At 42.7% G+C, this 23,449-nt stretch overlaps 1 protein-coding gene across 4 annotated transcripts in view; it reads left to right on the top strand.

The window, feature by feature from the left end:
- Positions 1-23,449, top strand: part of SEMA6A (semaphorin 6A) — a 134,720-nt gene that overhangs the window by 98,575 nt on the left and 12,696 nt on the right. For 2 of the 4 annotated variants that reach the window (XR_006200958.1, XM_042933517.1), the window contains exons 13-19: positions 557-733; positions 1,058-1,198; positions 1,284-1,364; positions 3,970-4,028; positions 6,225-6,245; positions 6,383-6,433; positions 12,131-12,295. Coding sequence is in view for 3 of the 4 variants with exons in the window: in XM_042933517.1 (XP_042789451.1) it covers positions 557-733; positions 1,058-1,198; positions 1,284-1,364; positions 3,970-4,028; positions 6,225-6,245; positions 6,383-6,433; positions 12,131-12,295 (695 nt within the window). In the remaining variant the exon portion in view is untranslated. The remainder of the gene's footprint in view (positions 1-556; positions 734-1,057; positions 1,199-1,283; positions 1,365-3,969; positions 4,029-6,224; positions 6,246-6,382; positions 6,434-12,130; positions 12,296-23,449) is intronic. The other 2 variants (XM_042933530.1, XM_042933541.1) reach the window with 2 other exon arrangements.

Genomic DNA, 23,449 nt, shown 5'->3' with positions numbered 1-23,449 from the left:
CCTTTGGCTTTAAGTGGACCTGGTTTGGCTTGTACATCCTCATATCAATTAATGGTATCATCAGCACCCTACCTGCCCATCCTTCAGAACTGTCAGCCCCTCTACACACACTTGGAAAGCTTTCCAGTCTGACATTTCGTTGACAAGGCTTTGCACCTCCAAGGAAGAGTATGGAAAACTGGTAGCCGTGCTCTTCTCTTCCATGTTAACTGAAATGTTAAATGAGTTCCATTATCATTTCTTCCCCTCTTCACGGGACACATCAGCCTTTCCCTGGTGCTCATGGAAGAGATAATTGCTGAGTGGTTTCAGATGGTTGGGCTGTCTCTTTGCTCTGTAACTTGGCCTCCGCAAATGCATACCTCCTTCCTCCCCTTGGAGCCACACTAATGCTCCACATATGGAAAGGACCAGAACAGCTTGAGAACATTATCTATATGCATACATTTTTCTTGAGGTCATTACTAGAAAGCGAAGTCACAACTGTTTGAAGTGGAAAAGGGGACCCCTGAATGACAGACCAACAAAGATAAAAACTGTGATCCTGTCATCTTAGATACCGCCTGACCAAAATTGCAGTGGACAGTGCTGCTGGGCCCTATCAGAATCACACTGTGGTTTTCCTGGGATCAGAGAAGGGGATCATCTTGAAGTTCTTGGCCAGGATAGGAAACAGTGGTTTCCTAAATGACAGCCTTTTCCTGGAGGAGATGAGCGTTTACAACCCTGAAAAGTACGTAGACTGTTGGGCTCTTTCTTAGTCATTCTTTGTCACTGTGATCCTTTTCATTCAAAGGAAAATCTGAGAAGAGCAGACTTCAGTTGTCTAAGCATTTAGGAGGCTTTTAGTATTGTTCGGGGGGAAAAAAGCATTATTTTTCTCTTTACCAATAAATGTGCGTTTATATAGAGACACACCACACAGGGCCAAGGAGGGGGGCATCTTTAGGATCTGTATCACCTTCAGTGAGATCAGATTAAGGGATCACCTTGTGGGCCGGGAGGCGGGGTGGCCGGAAAAAGAGAACTGACTCATGATCCTGCCTTATAAAATCAGGTGCAGCTACGATGGGGTAGAGGACAAGAGGATTATGGGCATGCAACTAGACAAAGCCAGCAGCTCTCTGTACGTTGCATTCTCCACCTGTGTGATAAAGCTTCCCCTGGGCCGCTGTGAACGACACGGGAAGTGTAAAAAGTATGTATTTTGCCTCCCCAACCATGAGAGGGCATGGTGCTTAGAGGGGAGTCCGGGGTAGCTCATGGTCATCTTTTTCCTGCAGAACCTGTATCGCCTCCAGAGACCCATACTGTGGGTGGGTAAAGGAAGGAGGTTCCTGTGCCCATCTGTCACCCAGCAGCAGGTAAGGAACCGGAAGTGTGGAAAAGCGTAAAGTGGCCCCCAGCCGCGGTGCGTTCTAGATGTACGATTGATTGTGCTCTCACATGCCGCTGCCATTCAGCCTTCTGTGCACAGACCTCATCAGTGGGGCTGCTGGCGGTCCTCCTGCCTCTCCCCATTTCATGCAACACCCCGCCATCACATGTGGCAGATTTACGATTGATTAATCACCCATCCTCAGACTGATTAAAAACACAGAGAAACGAAACACTGTGGGCTTCTAAGTATTCCCTGGAGAGCGGGACAAGAAGATGCACGCCTTGATCACTGCAGCATAAGAGCAGCAGAGAAAAGGAGCAGGAGGGTACCAATTAGATTAGTGCTGCGGTTTGCCCAGCCACAGCAAAAGTGACTCCTCTAATTGACCATGCAGGGCCGAGAAGAGCTCACGGAGCATTTGTTAAGCGACGCATTTGTACTCCAAGTATGGCATATGCATCCAATAAACCATTCTCTTGCACTGAGGAACAGTCGACCCTATTACTCGTTAAGGAGCCAATCAATTCTTGGCAGCTCTCCAATAGATCAGCTAGATCGGGCCAGCCTATCGCACCTGTGATTTGGGTGCTTAAAATTGTTACCCTGACTTTAAGGGCTTGAATGGCATTAGTTAAAAGGTTTCTTTTCGTTATTTTAGTGGATGTGAAATCCAGTGCACGTCTTTTGACAAGTTATGGCAACTCAAGGAAGGTGCCATACGGCAGGACAGTTCTGTCTTAGCCATTCTGTCATGTTCCCCAGGTCTTCATGGCACTCTGGACCTCTTCTCCTATCTCAGAATAGCTAGACAGACAGGAGGGCACATCTGATGACCGCCACAGGCAAAATTTGAGGGAAAGTATTTCCACAAACAGAGCCAATGATAATTGTGAAGTCTGACTTGGAAATCTGACTAATGTGAAGGGTCGACTCAATATGTATCACTATATCAGCTCCACAAGTAGCAATATTGACATACTAGAGCTTTGTATCTTTTCATGGGGACCCTCGAAATGAAGGAGAAAAGATCTCAAAGCACAGGAGGGGAAGCTAACAAATGACCTATCTCCTTTCTACATTCAAGGTGTGACCAAAGGTAGTAAGACTGACTTTTAAAAATCATTTTTAAGTCGGGGCGCCTAGGTGGCTCAGTCGGTCATCCGACTTCGGCTCAGGTCATGATTTCATGCTTCGTGGGTTTGAGCCCTGTGTCGGGTCCTATGCTGACAGTATGGAGCCTGGAGCCTGCTTCAGACTCTGGGTCTCCCTCTTTCTCTGCCCCTCCCCTGCTCACGCTCTATCTCTTTCTCTCAAAAATAAATAAATATTAAAATATATATGTATTTTTTAACCTGGGTGGCTTGGTCAGTTAAGCCTCTGACTCTTGATTTCAGCTCAGATTACGATCTCACGGTTCATGAGATCGAGCCCCCAGGTCGGGCTCCAGGATGGGCATGTAGCCTACTTGGGATTCTCTCTCTACCTCTCTCTCTCTGCCTCTCCCCTGCTCACGTGTGCATGCTCTCTCTCTCTCAAAACAAACTTTTAAAAATATCACTTTTAAGTCAATATGTGAATGCCAAAATTGTTCCTTTAAGGATTTACATATATATTTCATTGCTTAAAACATGGTGGAACTCTCCTTGAAGAGTGGTCTTCAGGGACTGATGAATACTGGCTTTCACTACCACTGAAAATCCTTATCCTTTGAATATGAATTTGATTTTTAACATAGAAAAAAAAAACACTGGAAAACAAACATGGTGTATTATTAGATCAAGGTGTGACTTTCAAGATACTTTTCCTATATGGTCCATAAAATAAACTCTAAAGGCAGCTGCAAAACAGAGTTTCAATTACGTCGTGAGAGGCGGTACAGAGTTCTCCCCCAAAAGGACAGTTCTCCCATGGATGATTCCAGTGTGCTTGTTTTAAAAATCAAAATATATATATTACGATTGGTCTTGTTATAAAGCTCATTCAGCCCGACGGTGACCAAGGAGACTTGAAAGAAAAGTCAGCATGAGGGTAATACTCCAGAGTCACAGGGCCACAGAGTCTCAGGTGGTCTCAGCCAAATGTACCACAATGTCCCATCCCCTCAAGGGAGCTCCGTACCCACCAGCCAGTTGTTCCTTTGAACACTTTCTCATATAGGTTATTTCTGGGCAAGAAAATAAAGGTCTAGGAAGGCAGTGCTGGGGTCAAACAAAAAGTACAGAGGAAAAGACCTTTTCTTTTTTTTAATTTAGAGACTTCTGTATCACTTATAAAGAGTTATGTTGACATTTAAACTTTTTAAACGCTTAAGAAATGCTCAATCTGTAAAAGAAGGATATAAATAATCTGCAAATAATTAACTCCCTGAATAATATCAGAATTAACTGCTCAAACCATGGAGAGTCACAGAAGACTCATTTCTGTAAACTTCGGAGACAAATTTTCAAGCTGTTATCTACTTCTTGTTTCTGCACCTGCTGCTCAAGTTATCAAACTGTGTTGGTTTCTTTAGTGAAACTTCAGACTCATTCTGGAGTAATGACTCATGATGTTGAATTTGTTTCTTTCTCTCTCTTTTTTTTTTTAAGACTGACTTTTGAACAGGACATAGAACGTGGCAACACAGATGGCCTGGGAGACTGTCACAGTAAGTAAAGCTTTTTATCCACGCACATCTTGGTGCAAAGACCCTTTTATCGGACGGCCTAGAAACGTCACCCCACATGTGGCCCTAGTGCGGCTCGCACTAAAATATGCATAAGTAACAGAAATCATCTTCTACACATCAAGGAAACAGCGTGTTATGAAGCCAGTGTTGTTGATGTCGTTGCTACAAATGCTGGCGCCTATTCCACGGTATTCACTATAGAGGATAGTAATTATAGCAGAGCAGTAAGTTAGATCAACATTTCCATTAAAAAACTAGTTTCAAAAAACGTGTTTTTACCCCGCAATTTTTAACCAAATAATAAAAAGATTGATTGCTATACTCTAGCTTTTTAATTGAATGGGAGTGTTTTGTTCTTCTTGAACTTATCGACTAACAAAAGTAATTATTTTTCTAATGAGATTTATGTCTATTACCATTTGCAGTAAAGAAAATTTTCAGAAAGAACCCACTCAAGTAAAGGGTGACTCAAAATAACCTTTTTATAGGAATTAACCTTTTATGCTTAGCCCCAAGTTCATTTCCAAAATTATTAAATGGCAACATTTTAGTTGGAACTTAGTATAAAAGGTCCTGGTCAAATGTCTGCCCAGTTGTCCTGCGATCTGATTAATATGGGTATTCTCCTGAAAATGTTTATTCATGCTAATTTAGAGAAGAATGCCATTCTCTTAGAAAATACTTAGTTTGCAGTGTTTTAAATCTTTGAGCCATAAGTACTGAAATTTCTGACTCCAAGGTACCATTCAACTTTCTACCGTATCTTTTTTTGGAGATCAAATATAACCAAAGAGGGCTATGGGCATCCTCATCTCCAAATTTTTTGCTGTATTTATTTTGTTTCCAAATATTCGATATTGGCAAAAGCTTCTTCTTATATCTTCAAACACAGAATTTATGAGTTCAGAAATCAACACGGGAGACAGTGGCATCACCAAAAGATCTGTGTTACTTGTGTGCAGTGAGACAGTTTGAGGTTTGATCAGTGGATCTCAATCACATTGGTGCCTCATGGCTCCATTTTCAGGGAAACAAGTTTCGGTTTGTGCATGTGTCTATGTGAGCGAACTTAAATTAGCTGACTTCAGTGAATAATTTGCTTCATATTTTTAGGATCTGGTGGTATGGGCATCTGTAGAAAATAGGAGTGTCAACGGGAACTGAATAACTAAACACGTGAGAAATGTGAAAATGGTTGTTAACTGTCTCCATCACGTGTCCACAACACCAGTAGGGCTCACACCGCATGTGTGTGTTCGGGCCAAGGAACCTACGGAAGCCTCTGTACCTAACACGGGGGAGATCCTCAGGCCCCAAGCCAGCGATTTACTCTTCAATCTCAGTGTTCAAGCCTCCGTGTTTTCGTGTGCTTCCTAACCTTGAACTCTATTACCGGTGCAACATTTAGGGTGCCGGCTTAGGGCAGGAGGTACACTTGACCTTCTGCTGCCTTTCCTAGTGGCTTTGTGCTCCTGCTGGAGTATGACCTGCTTCTATGAGACACATCTATTCACACAGAGGCACGCAGAGGGTTCAGATAACATGTGCACGGTGACTCTTGAACAGGATTGTAAAGGGAAATGGGGGAATCATGAAGAGTTGGTGTCAGAGGCTGGATAGCAAGCAAGCTAAATGAGCCAGTGATAAGACCCAGACACATGCACATGTGTGCGTTGCCTATACGTGTATATGAGTATTTTTATTTTTGTTTTTAATTTCCCAATGAAAACCTATGATGAATTCAGAACATTGTGATACTGGACAGTTCCTTACAGCATGGTCGAGAGGATGAAATGAGAGAGAATATAAAGAAAACTGTTTTGCAAGTGTGGTCCGACTGTCACTTATTTCGCCCACATACACACCCCACTGTACAGAGTAAGGCACATAGAATGGCAGTTCCCATTGTTTCTCCAAACTCTTGCTTTTTCTTTGAGTCTTGAAAACAAAGGCAGTGACTCTGAGGAAACTCACTCGGAAAAGAGATAGGAGGGTATGAAATCGGACCCAGTACGAAGCGTCTTGTATTACAAGCAGAAATTAAAAAGCACTTACTTAGTAGTGGGGATCATATGTTAGCATAATTCTGTATTAGCTCATTCCTACTTACAATGTAAGTCACACTAAGCACAGTGTTACACATTAAGTAACCTTCTCCTCCCTTTTGTCTTCCAGATTCCTTCGTGGCCCTGAATGGTAAGGAAGATATTACTCATGATTTAATATCGATGGAAATCTATGTGGGAAATCCTCTTCCACTAATCCTCTTGAGTATTTTCAAACCTTAGGTTTCTTTTTTAATTAATTTTTTATCCTCATTATTTTTTTTATAGACATTTCAACTCCTCTTCCAGATCATGAAATGTCTTACAACACAGTATATGGTCAGTTTATAGATTTTTTTTTTTTTTTTGTAATTTTAAGCCACTCATCCTGTGGTAGTTTATAGTTTTCATCCCTAAACATCACGGACCAGATTCTTTGTTACTTCAGGGCCCCAATTCACTAAAATTATTTCTTAATTTCACAGTGCTTCAAAAATCACTCTATGAGAGACAACTGACGTATGAGACTGGTTCCTACATTTTTAATCCACATAACGTGAAATTTGCCAACCTTAGGGAATTCGGTGAATATGTTTAATGAGTTCTTGAGGGAGAAGTAATTGCTTTTGGACACAAATTCATCCAAGATAAAAGAACAGTGCTTGTAACTAATAGGCTGTAGCTCTTGACTGGTAAGAATACCATTCCCTAAAATGCTGACTTTCAGGGCAGTAACCTCTGCAGGGGAAAAAAAATCTAGACATCATGCAGACACCAGCCCTTACTAGGCAAACCTTTCCAATATCACATGGAAATTAGCCATCAAAATTTAAGTTCACAAAGAGTATGACTATTTAGACATATTTTCAGTGACAGTTCTTCAGAATGTATACAGGGAGGAGTGGTGTGGGGGGAATGATGTGCAAACAGGATTCCTCCCGTTGTTTCCACTCTGAAATACACACTGTATTAAACAAAGCCATGAAGTCCATAAATAAAACATTCTGAGTTCTTTAGAAGAAAACTTTAGAAGTGCACCACTGCCATTCTCAGAGTTCTCCCTAATGTTTGCGAGGATAAACCATTCGTGTGTTTTTTAATGTTTATTTATTTTGAGAAAAAAAGACTGAGTGTGAGTGAAGGGGAGAGAGGCAGAGAGGGAGAGAGAATCCCCAGCAGGTTCTGTTGTGTCAGCGCAGAGCCCTATGTGGGGCTCAATCTAATGAACCTCAAGATCATGACCTGAGCTGAAAGCAAAAGTTGGAGGCCTAACCGACTAGCCACCCAGACACCCCCGTGTGCTTTTGAAATATAATATGAAAAACACGTGTGATGGTAGATTTAATAAGCTTTGCATTATAATGGGGACCTAAGAGTTTCACAGATGCACATTTTATAGTTTTTGTGTTAAAAATCTGTAACAATTACAGTTCTAGGATGGTGTTTGTAGAGGTAATAAAGGAAGGGGGAAACAGGGAAAGAAAAGAGAGCAAGGCAGGTTTAGAATCTGAAGAAATAGTTCAAAATAGTTCAAAATAAACAAACATGTTTAATAGCGCTATGTCCACTCTTCCTCCCTGTGTCCAACTGGCGTAAATAAAAAGCCTCTTTGAAAGTACTAAAGACCATGTGGTCCTAAATGAGCTAGCTGCACAGTTATGGAAAACAATGCCTGGTTTCTCCTTCCTGTTCTCCTGGTGGAGGGAGGCAGTGGGGAGCAGACGAGTCCACAGAATTCATCCACCTTTAGCCTTCTCTCATCTGTGACTCAAGCCAGTATACTGAAGACCAGCGACGAAGAAAAATTTCTCAGGAGGCAGATGTCATCTAGCTTAGCTCGCCCGTCAACAAGAGAACCCACTTAGCATCTACTCTCCTCCAATATCATACTCTGCAATCACTTCCTGTAATTGAATAATCTTTATCAGATATTGAGAAATCCAGGTCTTAAGTCTAATTGAACCAGCAACCTCCCTAGCATTCATCAACTGGACAAAGACCAATTTTAACTCCCAGGTAATTTCTCATATAAGAAAGAATAATCAAATCATGGGATGCTTTTTGTGAACAAAAATCACTCTCCAATCTATGCTTCTCTCTTATTTCCTTTACAAAAGGAAAGGAACTTACTAATTCCTCCATATTAACATAATGCCTGTTCGTCCTCAGCTCTTGATCAGTGATTTCTGTGATGAAAAAGAAGAGCTGGACTTTTCCTTAATGATCCTGTCCGTTTTAGGCTAATTCGTCCAGTGTTAAGTGGTTAGATGATTGACCGCCAAAATGAGAACTCAACCAGACAGTACTTACGAAAGAAAACACAGAGACTTTCTTTTCACAAACTATTGTAAGAAATGCTTACTTTGCCGTTAGAAAACCTAGAATAGATTTAATTCACTCAGCAAATATGTGTTGAGTGCCTTCTGTGGTGCCAGGCACTGGACTAGACACTGTATTTCTCCCATCAAAGGAGGGACCAATGGGGCGCCTGGGTGGCTCAGTCAGTTAAGCGTCCAACTTTGGCTCAGGTCACGATCTCGTAGTTCGCGAATTCGAGCCCCGTGTCGGGCTCTGTGCTGACAGCTCAGAGCCTGGAGCCTGCTTCAGATTCTGTGTCTCCCTCTCTCTCTCTCTCTGCCCCTTGCCCGCTCACACTGTCACTGTCTCTCTCACTCCCTCTCTCTCAAAAATAAACATTAAAAAAATTGTTTTTTATAAAGGAAGGACCAAATTACTATTTTTATCTGCATAGATATAGACTAGGAAGCCAACCACAAAGTCCAAAATACACCCACTGTTTCCAGCTGTGTCCTTTGCATGTCCCCATAAAATGTTCAGGGGCTGAGTGCAGGTTCATAAAGAGAGCCACAAAGCTCGAACTGCCTAACCCAGAAAAAGGAATCATTACAATAAACCATGCAAACTCTCCGCTTGGCAAAAGTTCTGTGCAACACCAGTTACATATGTGAGAACCCCCTTTTTAGTGAATTGGACCCTGACTATTTTCCTTCTTTCTCCCTTTCTTGTATTGATTTAATGTCTTTTGTTTTGTGTCTAATTGGCTACAGTCATTGTTAATAAGTTATAGTAGTTTGAAGGGTCTCTAACCTCTGGAATCACAAAGACTTGTAGATATAGAGAAACAATATGATGCATATTAAAGTTAACTTCTAAAATATATCTATTTCATTATATATTATAAGAATAATATATCAGGGGCACCTGGCTGGCACAGTCAGCTGAGCGTGCAACTGGATCCTCAGGGTCGTGAGTTCGAGCCCAACACCGGGTGGAGAGCTTACTTCAAAAAAAAAAAAAAAAAAAAAAAGAAGAAGATGTCATAAGGTCCACTGATTAAAATATGACCTTTCACAGTGGATTAACAGGACAAAATTATAGGTTCCAAACCTACTGACTTGTAATACCGTATTTACAAATGACTGCCTATTTTTGTAGCATGATTTTGGTTGCAGAGTCTCGTAATGAATGCACAAAAAATTATATAGCCTGTAGCGTCAGATGTTAAAAAGGAAGATAAGTGATTTCCTTTTAACGTGTTTAAGTTTAGAGAAGTAGCAATACTAATACACCTCTTTGATTTCAAACTAAGGACTGCTGTTTAATGATGCTTTTACAAGGCAGTCCTAAAACTTTTGAGAATTTCTTTGACTCTGATTCACCAGTGGCACGTGTTACCTGTCCTCACGCATAAGTTCCAAAGAATACAAACCTCATGCTGCTCGACTTTTTTTTTTTTAATTTTGAGTACATCGGATGCATGGTTTCTCTAGATTTACATATAGAAAATGGGGATGTGGTGGGTATTAGACTAACGCTTCAGCCATAGGAAGGAGCTGATTTCTCACATTTGTGTAAAGCATTTTCCTACCTAACTACCATCTGGTCCACATTAATTTCCTCTCATAGCCATAGCTTTCCATTACCAATGAGTTTTCCATGTATTTGCAGCATATGGTCCAGGAAATCTTTCGACGGAGAATGTGTCCCTTAGGCATATATTTCCCCTAGATTACCGTATTAAGAAATGTTCTCCCTAAACCATACTTAGGGCATTACCATAAAATTGCCCCTTGAACACAGTTAAATTGAAAGTACTCAAAATGCATATCAATTCAGGTAAAAGAAATTCTTGCTACTTGGAGAAAAGGGTTTGTTTGGTTTTTTTTTTTTCCTTCCCGCCTTTCTAACTCCCTACAAAGCAATGTCTCATTGTTTGCTTATGCTGGGTGCTGAATGCTCTCTTAGGCTGGCCATATATTTTGTTACAGCAGTGCAGAATTCAAGAGTAGAAAACGGAGGCTACATTTTAGACCTCAGTATAAGCGAAAAAGAAATAAAAGAAATTCTGTATTTCCAAGTCCAGGTTAATTTCCCTACCTCTCTGTTCTCTTATCAGCACTGAGATGAGAAGCAAAACCCAGAAATGTAAAGAAATAAAAATTAAAAAAATAAAAAAATAAAGTCTAGGTGCAGACATTCCTGAGTTTGAAATGAACATGTTCTTAACAGTTGGATATAAACCAGACTTTGTGCAACAAAGCTGATGTCTGAGGCTGTGCAGAAGCCAAACAAACTCTACATAGAAAGCGGTTTCTTAAATGTTACTCAAGTTCTGTGGTGGCATTTAAGGGTGGTGCTTCCAGAGAAATCAATATAGCTTAGGTGAGCCACCTAGCTTCCCTGCTTCTTCCCCGCCATCTTTCGAACAAAATGTTGCCTGTCGCGTGCAGTATTAAAGTCTCCTGGGAATCCAACTTCCCATGCTAACTGTAAAACAGAAGAATGCAGAGTATTGCTCATTCTAATCTTTCTTTCTGGTCACCAGTATTTTATTGAACACATACGTGGTGATCGCAGCCCAAGGCTGGAACCACTTGTGAATCCACCCTACCTTCTACCAGAGGCACCGGTTACAAATTCGCAGTAGTTGCCTTGATATCTTTTTAAACATTGTTCGAGAGGCTGCTATAGGTAAGACAGTTTCATAGACTCTACTCGGAAATCACAGAGAGGTAAAGTTTTCTTTCTCCGAGAGAGAACAGGTAGTGGGGCTTCTTGAAATCATCGTGACAGTTTATACCAGAGCACCTGGTGCCACTTGTACTTAGCCTTGTGGCATGATGGGAGGAAAGCAGAGGAATGTGTTCACAGGAAAAATCCAGAGTGTCGGCCCTAACTCCCAACCTGGCCATTCTTTTTCTGATGTTTTCCTGTGGTAGGCTACTCTGGATCCCAAAAAGCTCTCCCTTTCTAATCTGAATCACGTCAGTCAGTGTGGCCTCAAGAACAACCTTTACGAGGTAGGAGTCATGAGACCGTGAAACTGGCTTTGCTGGAATGACACACAAAAGGCACAGCCAGAGCAACAAGGGGCGGCTGACGCTGCCATCCCAGGGAACCGGTGGTGGAGGCAGGCGGGCACTTCTCTTTAGAAAGGCAGGCGGGCACTTCTCTCAGAAATAGGAAGTTTATGAGGCCGAGTCGAAGCTGAAAACCAGACACACCCTCCGTGAGAAAGGCTCAGGACAGCGGCGCTGTTTGTAACACTACCATGCACCTGCCCCGCCAGTCACACATGGTGACCCCCCAGAGCAGACCCGTCCCGCCTTGACCAGTGCTGAGGGAAGACCCAAGCCGGACACTAGGACTTCTTGAGCGTGTTCTGTGTGTCGGACACTGCTGGGTGCTTTCACCACCATGTCGCTTCTATCCTCCCAACGCGGAGAGGGAAGCAACATGCCCATTTCGCGCACAAGGAAAACGAAGGCCCGGAGAGATTGAGGGAGTCTCCCAGGCTCACCCAGAGAGCAGCCCAGATAGGATCTGGCCCTTCATCGTCTAACGGCCAGGGCAGGGAGTCTCCTGCTGAACCCCAACCCCTCAAGCCTGTTCTTTCTCGGGCCGTCTCCTTTCAGGCTTACTGCCGGCTCGGGTGTCCCGCTCTTGGCCTCTGTGCCGAGGGAATGTGGGGGTCTCCGCTGATGCTCTCCCTAACTGTATTTATGATGAAAACAGGGCACTCCAGTTCCCTCTTGCCCAGCACCACCACGTCGGATGCAGCGGCTCAAGAGGGGTATGAGTCTAGGGCGGGAAAGCTGGACTGGAAGGACCTGCTGCACTCACCCGACAGCACAGACTCTTTGGGGGCAGTGTCTTCCCGTAATCACCAAGACCAGAAGGGTAAGGCCTTGGAAATGCCTCTTCCTCGGGGGGGAAGAGGGAGGGAAAAGTGAGGAGGGCTGTGTAACTGCTTCCAGCTGAGCCACAGCAGCATCTCAGGCACCCCCAGCACACGATGCTCCCAAGCTTCCTCAAAAAACACCTCTCTGCACCAGGCTCGATCCTAAATTATACCCCCAGCGAGGAGAAACCACACAAAACAAATAACACATCCTTCTGAGCTTCCTCCATCCCAAAGGGGAGCAGCTTGGCCCAGTGCAGATCCTCCCCCCACCCCGGCTCCTCTGAGCTCAGGCCTCAACGCTGGGTCCTCTTCTCCCATTCCCTAACTGGATGGAATGCAGGGCCGGCCCCGGCGTGTGCGTGTCATCATAGTAAAGGCCCGTTTTAATGGGTGAGTGGAGAAATAGCAGGGCAGAGCCTTTTCTGGCTGGTGGCATCTCTCACTCGCACGTGGTGCTGAATTTGAATAGAGCCGCGGTCCTGCAATGTACTGTAATTGCCCTTTGAGGACAACAGCTAAGACAAAAATATGTTATTTAATCAAGCAGAATTGCTATGCATTTAAAACGGAAAGGAAGCTGCACTCAATGAAAGGGACTCTACTGTGAACTGTCCTAAATTCTCCCCTGCTTTCTTTGCTCAACTAGAGACAGGAAATGTCCTCTTCTTTTCTCGCCAGTGGCTGCTTCTGGTAACACATCCTACTTTAGCTGCAGCTGCAACCAAAGAGGCCTTTACTTGTCCAAAAAACAGTCTTGTAAATCAGAGACTGAAAAGCCCAGTTATGTTGCGAGCTGTTTCCCCTCATTCAGAATTGTTCACTTCTATATGTTTTCAAGGGTTTCATCCAAGCAAGGGTTTGAGTCTCGAGGACGGACCAGCCATGGTGACCCTTTGGAAGACCGTCTGTCATGTCCTCCCTCAGGGTTTTCTCTATACGTATTTCCATCTTGACTTTTAGATGATGTTTTCCAGGCAGACTCACATGCTCAATTTTCACCCTCTTTTTTGCAACTCACGTCGTGAGAGTGCCATACGCTCTGCTGCTCTACGTGCTAAAAAGTGAAGATTGTAGCCCTTTTAACTTGTGCTCAAGCACGTTCCCATAATCACTTTGATTATTCTTCTATAACTTTTCATATTCCCTGCCCCAAAGCTTAAAAACAGCAGCTTTTGTCTCAGCAGCCTCTTGAAGTTGGAGGCATCCCTCCCTTTACCATTCCCTAGAAAGCGCCAGGCTCCTCAGTGGTGGCACAGAACTATCACATCAGGCCACGAGCCCTAGCATGTGCCATTATTTGTTATGTGTGGCTCCAGATCGCAGATGTGGGAGTCTTGGCCGAGTTCTCAAGAAGAGACGGCTCTGTAAAATTGCTTCGTGTTTGCCCACTGCCAACTTTCTGAAAAACCAAACGGCCTTTCCAATAAAGCATTAAATATGTCAGCCAAATATCTAGCTGTTGGTTACAATCATTTCCTCTTCACTTCACTGAGACGGGTGGCATGAATCTTCTCCAATCGTTAACTCCCCCAAGGGATGGAGGTTATCAAAGAGTCCAATTAACACTTTGACAGATCATTTTAAAATTCGGCATTGTTCATTCTCTTGGGTCTTATTATGAATATTGACAAAGCTGGAAGCAGTCTACAAATTGTCAGACAATGGTGGCAGAGGTGATTGCATGGGTGTTTAACATGATCACTGTTCTTGTGCTATTAACTCCTTGCCTTGCCCTGTCAAATTCGAGTTTGGTTTTTGACAGTTGATTATGTATTTGATGGGGCAATGACAACGGGTTGTTATGCAGAAAAAAAAATTTTTTTAATGTAGCTTAATGTTCCTTTTACCATGATTTTTATGATTTTAATTTCCATTTTGCTCTGAATTGTTTTTCTGTTTTAATGTTCACGATTTATTTCAAACTTCTGTTCTGTTTTGCCAAGCACTGTGTGGTTGGACTTGGTGATGGCGTTCCTCTGTTGGAAAAGTCTAGTTTCTTTTCTGACTCATTATGACGTCCCTTAACTTGGCCCAATCTGTGATCTCCTCGCTTCTTCTCATTCCCTGATGTGGGTGCCTTAATGATGTCACATCCGTGTGTGCAGCATCTCCTGGGATGCGAGGGTTTCCTGGGTTTTGCGAGGGCCTCTGGCAGGTGCTCTTTTCACTGGGTCAATTGTCTCATGGGAATGTGACATTTGTGTGCTCCAGCTTTAGGAGCTAAATATACTCTGGAATTGTTTCTAAAATATCACACATTTCCCCGCTAAGCAGAAAATGTGTCCCGCTCACCAGCTAGCTAAGGAGTCAAGTGTCCCATGCCTTTTTTATTCTGGCTGAATAAAGCCAGTGAGCAAAGGAGCCCACAGCTCTGCTCTGCAGACATGGTGAACACCACTGGGCTGGTCCGGCTCTGCCCCACCTCATCCTCCAAAAGATGCTGCATTTCCAGAGTATGTTTGCTTGCTGTTTTCTTTCTTTTCCTCGCTGTGTCTTTTGTCCTGATTTAATCCTGTGCGTCCCTCACATTCTGTCAAAGCACCAATCCTCACCTTGCAATCTAACCCCCTTCTGCTACCATTGTTCTCAGCCTCCCCCTTTCAAAATAATAGACCCAAGCCCTCTCTCTGCCCTTCTGTGGAATGTTCCAAGGCTCTTTCCTTCTATACTGTAAGTAGCATTCTGAGGCTGTATGTACACATACAGGCATACTAACAAAGCGTGAGAAGAGGCCTGTGAGGCTCGGAGAAGCATTATCACAGAAAATGAAGTAATTTTCTCTCTCAGTAACTGGCCTTGCCCTTCATTACCCTACTGGCCTTGTCTAATGTCTCTTGTCCTTACTGCTTTTCTTTAAAATTGCCTGATATCTTTCAAGCCCTAGATTCATTAGTAAAAACACAGCCAACTGCACTGTTTTATCTCTGGGTCCCTAGATGTCTGGAGCCGCTAGAGCCAGCCCTTTAATCACCAAGTTGATAAATTGGATGCAGCCCTGGCTACTTCTTTCTTGGTTTTGCCACATTTAAAAATATATATTATTTATTCATCTTATAACCATTGAGGTGGTAATGAGTAGTTACAAAGGGGCTCTAATTACATATGAATAAGAAAGAAAATCCACTTTATTTTTAGATCTGGCTTGTCTCCCCCCACCTCCCTTTCCACAGCAAAAGAAATAAGAGCTTTCTTTTTTAGGTTAGGCAATACTGAAAATTAATAGCCACTCTTGTGCCTCTTGTTTCTGACCAATAGTAATAATACTATAAAACCTTATTTCCAAGAAGACTGGAAGATACGTGAGGGAATTAGCCATGTACCGATCTGCCAAGAAAGCTGTGTAGCGTCAATATAATATGTAAATGCTGACCACTGGTGTTAGGTCCCAAGAATAAATCAGAACAGAAGGAAATCCCCTACTTCAGACTTGCGAGAGTTCTTGCGAGCTGTCAGAAAACAGATAAAATGGTCAATCTATACAGAGATGTTCCCATTTGAGTGGAAATGCCAGCACTGTCGTATGCTTATATATTTAGGGATACCTTTAAAGTGAGATGTCACCAATTACATTTAGTCAAGAGGATACACTCACTGCAGACAAGAAAAAGAGGTAGAAATAGAATTTAAATTCGAGATCAAATGAATAATTTAAACTAAAACATACAGTAGATGCTGAGTATGTTTTAATCAATGTACAAGCTATCTGTGTGAGCAATTTTACTTGGGGAAATAATATTACAGTAAGATACATAAAGTATGATGAGGAGTATATTGCCCGCCCTTCCTAACAATCCTGAATAGAATTTTTTTTTCTTTTTAAAAATTTTTTTTTAACATTTATTTATTTTTGAGAGACAGAGAGAGAGAGAGCATGAGCGGGGGGGGGGGGTGAGACACAGAACCCAAAGCAGGCTCCTGGCTCTGAGCTGTTTGTTAGCACAGAGCCTGACACGAGGCTCTAACTCACAAACTGCAAGACGGTGACCTGAGCTGAAGTCGGACGCCTAACCGACTGAGCCACCCAGGTGCCCCCCTGAATAGAATTTGCTAAAATCACAGAGTTTATCAACAATTCCTCCAACGCAGGGTCACCTAGAGCAGTAGGGCCCCCCCCAAGTAGGACGATGATTTAGGTGCCTCTGGTGATCCTGGCATTTGAGAGTACTAAATCCTGTGGAAGAAGGTCACATCACACCCTTTTTGTTTCTCTTTCAGTCTTCTGGGTTAGGTTGAGGAAGAAGTCTGTTTGAGGCTCTATCATTAACAACTCCCTTAACGTGCTACTCTCCTGCTTTGACAAGAAAAAAACAGGCTTTCGGCTAGGGGCTTCGCCAGGCAGCTGAAGCTAGCTGGAATTAACACTGTTTTGCTTTTAATTACTTTTTTATGGTTACTTCCTATCTATGAAAAGTGACGTGCTTTTGTGATAATGATACAAAGTTTCTATCTGAAATCTACTTTAAAGGTAATTTAAATAAAATACTAAGTAAACACGAATGCAGGAAGTGTAGGGATATAAAAATACTAAGCAAAGAGTATGGTCGGTGAGTCTCACTGGAATCACTGAAATTGTGGTACTGTAGTTGCCTGACTAAGCTCTGGGTAACTCTGGCCCGGGGCAATTATAGGAGCCTGGTGAGGATTAAACTCTCTTCTGCCTTTGGACGGACCAGATGTAGAACCACCACGCTGCCGATGGCTGGGCTCTGAGCGCTGCAGTGATACGATCCGGTGCTCTTCCAACTACTGAGCTCTCTGAGTGGGGATGAGAAGTTTGGTCAAGTAGCTGTTTAGAGCAAAATGGATTTAGACTAAAAGGAAATCACTTACTCTAGCCTTGTTAAGAGTCTGGTGAGACTTTAGACCAGCAGTGAGCGCCCGAGTGATGCTTGCAGTGAGTTATTCCCCAAGTTGTGGCCTAGGGAGAGCTGAGCTTCGGCATTTCTGCTGCCAGTCTCCTTTTCTGAATTGGAAAGGACCCGTGCGTGATACAGTGTGTTCCCCTGACCTGGCAATAACCTACACTTGACCCTTTTTTCCCTGTGCTCTCATTCAAACCCTACCTATTCTGACTCTCAACCCCTCAGAAGTAGGCCTTCCTCATTAACAAGTTGAGAAATCCAGTTTGGGGTGAGTATTGTAGATACCAGAGCCTGGCCTTGAGTGCGCTTGCGTTTTAACAACCTCCAATGCTTCAAACCTAATGGATTGGGGATTTTCAAGGGCCCCAGTTCTCTCAATGGGGTAAGTTATTTCTTGGCTCCTATCAAGTCTTATGTAGGTGATCTTACATACGGGAAAAAGTATCACTGATGACAACAGTAAAGGAAGAAAAACAAGCTTCTCTTCTTTGCCTGACTCCTCAACTTGGGCCAGATTTTCTCTGCCATTTCCTCAGTAACATTACCATAACAAAAATGTTTTCTGAGGCGTCTCAAGCAAAATTTATTACTGGCTCCATAGCACAGTGTTGGACGCCAGTAAGGAGTGAGAGGCTACACAAGAGATAGACACGGTTCCCATCCAAGAACCAGTGGACTGCCAGACAAAGCGTGCGCGCGCGCGCACACACACACACACACACACACACACACCAAAGTGCATCCAGAAAGCCTCTCCGACCACCACTGCCTGTGTGAGCAAGGCAAAAGTGTGCACGGCAGGCTTTAGAAGAAAGTATCAGACAACTGAAGACAGCTTGGCTGATGTCAAGGAACTTAGCCCTTGATAAAGGTTTCTCAGCCCCTTTTCTTTAGCCCTTCCCTTCAACCTGCCACTTGACGGGAAGGGTGCAGGGGATGGGGGGGCAGGGAGTGAGTATGTTTGGTACAGGATTCATATTCTAAGGTTTGAGGAAATGCTGCCCAAGTCAGGCTTTTTTGAATAGCTTGAGCTTTATTTCAAAAAGACCTAGGCTGTGGTAATTTGCATAGCTTTTATTAGTAAAACCTATAGTACCACAGTCAGTTTTAAATGTGACGGGAGGGCAGTCTCTGAGAATTCAGAGAAAAGGGCTCAGTCTGATGGCGAAGCCTACGAGAGAGCAGGCAGGGGCAAGAGGGTCCAGCTCCCACCCCACACTCCATGACTGACTGCACCGGGTGGGAATGGGCATGCTCACAGCCCAGGGACATGACGCGGACAGGGAACTGCCCACCGTCGTTCCAATAACCATTCCGAATTCAAGTTCACTTACGTCTGTTTTTGAATGTTACAGGAAAGCTAGCCTTCAAAGTTCATAACACGTTTCTGAGTTGCTATTGCTGCTGGTGATGAAAAAACAAGATACAATTCTTGAAATTCAGTCTATTAATATTTCAATTTGTAAATGGCACTATACCCACCCCATAAAGGTTTAGTATCATTTTTATTACTCTTTGTTAAACTATTGTAATCTCCAAGGTGGAGATGGGTCTAAAGAATGTTTGTGGGACATTATTTAGCGGTGACTGAGTAGGGTTACTAGATAAAATACAGAATTCCTAGTTCAATTTCAGATAAGCCAATGATTTTTACTGTAATTATGTCCCATGGATTGCATGAGACATTCTTATACTAAAACGTTATTGTTTAGCTGAAGTTGAAATTTAACCAGATATTCTGTATACTACCCGGCTATCCTATTCAAAGAGACCGCTGATAATTTGACTTCAGTGAATATATATCTAATCTCTAGATTACAACTATCCTCTAACTCTTAGAAAACCTAGAATAACCTTTAAAAGAGAAATTAAAATTTTCATTCTGTGAAAATATTATTACATATAATTTCAGAGAATTATCACCAGAAGTTACATACATGTTTGAAAGGTGATAGATTTAAAATTAAAAGATTATCACTGGAAAACAGGCTTTCAAATGCCACTTTTAACCGAGAAAGGCTCAGAAAACAAACTGTTCCTAAACAGGGGCATAGTTAAAACTATTATTTTATTATTATTATTTATATGCTTTTCTGTATTTAAAAAAATTTTTTTAAGTTTATTTATTTTTGATACAGTACAAGTGGGGGATGGGCAGAGAGAGAGGGAGACACAGAATCCAAAGCAGGTTCCAGGCTCCGAGCTGTCAGCACAGAGCCCCATGCGGGGCTCAAACTCATGAACTGTGAGATCATGACCTGAACCGAAGTCAGATGCTTAACCAACTAAGCCACCCAAGAGCCCCAAAACTATTGATTCTTTCTAATTCTATTGAACCTCAGGTTTTTATCAACTATAACAGTTGATGTTAACCATATGTATTTTTTTTTAATTATATGGCTGCTTTTGTTTTCCATTTCCATGGCGTTAGAGGAAATTAACTGGAATTCAGAAAGCACCAGAAAATATGTTTAATAATGGTGACAACAGCTCCAGTCTCAAAGAAAGGCAAACCAAAAACCTTAATTTCTTTCTTCATACGTTCAATAGACATTCAGCTAATGGTGCTATCTATAAAATGAGTGTTACATTGGATACTGATCTGAATTCGACATATGTCCTCAACTCAAGGAGATTATAGTTTTTCAGGGGGGCACATGCAGGTGACCTCCTGGCTAGCCAATGGGGCAAAAGTGAAGTCTGAGAGTAAGAGAGGTAAAGGAAAGAGGGGCCAGTAGAGCTCTGAGAGTGGATTAAGAGAGATATAACTCAGATCCAAGTTCGGGGCTAGAGAAAGGCCTGGCAAAGTATTAAAGGATAAAAGGGAGAAGAAGGACATTTCAAGTTCAGTAAGTGACATGACCAGAACATGAAGTTAGGCAAGTAGAGAGTGTAATGAATGATAAAGAGACAAATGATGTGCTGTGACCAAAGTGAGAGAGTCTACAGAGTCCAGAATGGGACTTGACATTGAAATGGTGGTCTGGAGCCTTAAAAGTCATGCTAAGGGGGTTGGGCTCTAGCTACAGGTAATGTTGGGAGAGGAAGATGGATGAGTGGGGAAAAGGGATGAAAGGAGGGTGGGAGGGAGGGAAAGGTAGAGATCAAGAGGACGACAAACAAATAATAAAGGGATCACTCAACAGTATTAGGTTATTAGTTACACATACACAGTAAGCTTGGGAATTGGAATTTTGCATTCGTTTTGGATCTAACATGTCTATTTCTACACATCGTTGGCATTTACCTCGTAGATGTTCCTTGCCAAGCAAAGAGCTCTATCCTAGGTAAAGCCCCCAGCAAGCTGAACTCCAAATCTGGGCTTCTCTGCCTCTTTCATGAAAAACTTGGTTGCACATGGCACAGAGTTTTCACCCAGATCAGACTTTGAAACTGTGGGGGGCGGGGGGGGGGGGGGGGGGAACCTGAGAAAGAATGATAATATAATTCAGGAGCCACCATTTATTTTCACTATATTTAATACTTCCCCATCACTTACCAGAAAAGGAATCAATTTGTAGTCTCTGGCTTTCCTTTGAATAACTGAGGAAAGCAGTATAGTAAGAGGGTCAGGCACTGGGCTTCCCCACAGGTGATGTGGAAGTTTCCATGTAGCATGTGCTGGGGAGGAGGGCAAGGACTGGGAAGCCCATGTGGAAGGCTCGAATTGTACTTGCAGCAGTGTAGGCAGGGACGGAGATTTGATCTAATTAATTCTGTATCCTCCTGACAACTTGCTGAATTTATCTAAGGTCTTGATGAGATTATTGTGGAAAGGGTAGAAGAAGAAAAAAAAAGTTAAATGTCAGCCATGTAGAAAGGTGTTTCATCTCCCTGCCTGCCTGAATCTGCACGCCAATATTTGAATTCTCCTTTTCTAGAGATCCCAACTAAAACTTTTTTTTTTTTTAACCTAACATCCATTGTCTCAAAAAAATGAAGGGCTTAAATTATGATTCTGGAGACTTAAATTTTTTCTTCTAAAATCAGCAACTTAAACTTAAAAAACCAATTCACGTTCTAGAGGTGCTTCTTACCTTTAATCTGTAGCCACTTTTCAAGCCACATCACCCTTGACACGAAATCATTTTACCCCCACCCTTTCCCCTCAATCTTTTTCCATTCTCTCCTATCTTTTGCACAAAAACACGCACAATGGCAAAGTTTTCTGACAGCTTAATGGAACTTTCAAGGACTACAGGGACTAAGTTAGGCATGATCTTATTAACTGAACATCTGGAGTCGTTAAAAATTTGCTCTTTAACTGGTTCAACTGCATGGTGTTCATCTAAAATTTGTTTTGTCCTAACAATAAAATGGTAAAGAGTCCATCTGTATTTTGGATCACGTGTAATATTGGAAACATAATATTAGCTTTATCTCAAAACTTACTGATAGCTCATGTCCCAGAGTTTAAAAGTAAACAGACCTACCCACCCCCCCCCCCCCAAAAAAAATGCTTGTTCCAAGTTTCACTTTGCAAACATCACTGCTCCATAGACAAAGTGGTCCAGTAAGGGCAAAAGAGTGGAAAGTGGGAAATTTCCTGAAGACAGCTTCTCTTTCTTGACATTGGACATGAGAACGGCCCCAAAAGCTGCAAGCATTGCTCAGAATGCATAACTCATGTCCTTACCATAAAGAGAAAGACGCCGGAAAAGCTGTATTTGCGCACCGGGCCCAGGGAGACACAGGCAGTGCGAGGGACAGGTCAAGAGGCCTGCAAAGCGTTTGGGCTGCGTTGCCGGCCTGCACGGAGCCACACAAGCTGCAGCACACGTAAGTCTCCCAGCACCTTGAATGACAGAAAGGCCCTCCAGTACACTAGTGAAAATTAGGTGGGCTATCCTCAAACATACCGAGTGCACAGCAGACGGGATCTTAATCGGTGTCAGAAAGCTAATTACGGGCAGTGCAGAGGTTTGTCATCTTTAATTAATGTTTCTTAAGCTCTTGTAAGCCTACGGCCTGGGAACCGTCTTTGTGAACAGATTCATTTTTAATGGGATAATAGGAATTCCCCACTCCACTTATTTGTTAAACTTCATAATTTTTAAAGGATGCATTCTTTTTAAATATGTTTCTGCAATTACATTTCTTCACCGAAGGCAGAAGCAGTCATGAACTGTATAGAAATAATGGAAGTTTGGTATAGTCACCATTGACAGTGCTTTATTAGGAGGGAAAATAGTGTCAAGAAATTTATAGGGCAGCAATCTGCATTATGCCTAACCTTTTGGACATATTAAAGCTTATCGTTTCCAGTCCTGCAGGCTCTTGTTATTCATAAATAATAGATAACACTGGACACAATCATCTGACATTTGTTAAGGCAATAAATATACCCTAAGTGCTGATGGGTCTTACACTGCATGATTTAAAAAGCACACAGCAGAAATTTAATGTAACTTAAAATGTCTTATATAATTCTATGGATTTGCAGATTCAGTTCAACTCAGCAGATCTGTAGGCACTAAGCTCTGCTGAGTACACTGTTGTGTTAGGCATTTTTAATATTATAAAGCAGGACCTTGGTTTGGGGAATGAGCTCCAGTCCCTCCTTCAATCCAGAAATATAAGAGAATTTTCCTGAGCTGCTTATTCTTGCCTGATCATGCAAAAGTAGGAGGAAAGACGCCCTGAACCACCACTATCTAAGGTTGCTTGGTGGCGATGCATTGTTTGAGCGGAGTCGGTGCAAGGTGACCTGACCCAAGACTGCAGGCCTCCAACGGAGGTGAGCTCCCCAGAGGACCTGCCTCCTCTGGCCCTGCGACTCAGTTCTGACTGGGCCTACCCAATCTAGGACATATCTGGGCTCTGTAGTACCAACCACTACCTGATGGCCCCTGTGACAAAGACGGGGAGCCTCAGAAATTCCCCTCTGTGTCTTCATGCTGGGGCAGATAAAGAGACCACAGGCATTTTTCCAACAGCTCTCGGCTCTAGCAAATTGGGCTGGTTCTCTTACAGCAGCGCTGCTGTGTTTTCGGCCATATGTCAAGCTTCTGTCAGGTACCAAGGGAAAGTGTGAGGGATTTGTTTGTCTAACAAAATCACATCAACTTCGTATTCTTTGTCAGAATACGGTAACCGCAGTAAAGAACGGTCGTACCCGAGACCCACGAAAGCCTCATACTTTGACCACGGAGCACCGCATTTATTTATTTATTTTAGAAATCATGTTGAAAGTCTGGCAATGCATTGCCTCAGTAGTCCATGAGGCTGGACTTTAAAACTAAACGTTCGTTTTCTGGCATACCATTCGTGTCACGCAGGGCAGTGTTG

This window comes from Panthera leo, chromosome A1, assembly GCF_018350215.1.
Source record: "Panthera leo isolate Ple1 chromosome A1, P.leo_Ple1_pat1.1, whole genome shotgun sequence".
In the NCBI taxonomy this organism is placed as follows: domain Eukaryota; kingdom Metazoa; phylum Chordata; class Mammalia; order Carnivora; family Felidae; genus Panthera; species Panthera leo.
Note: the sequence above shows the minus strand (reverse complement) of the source record. Positions and strands in the feature narration are given on the sequence as shown.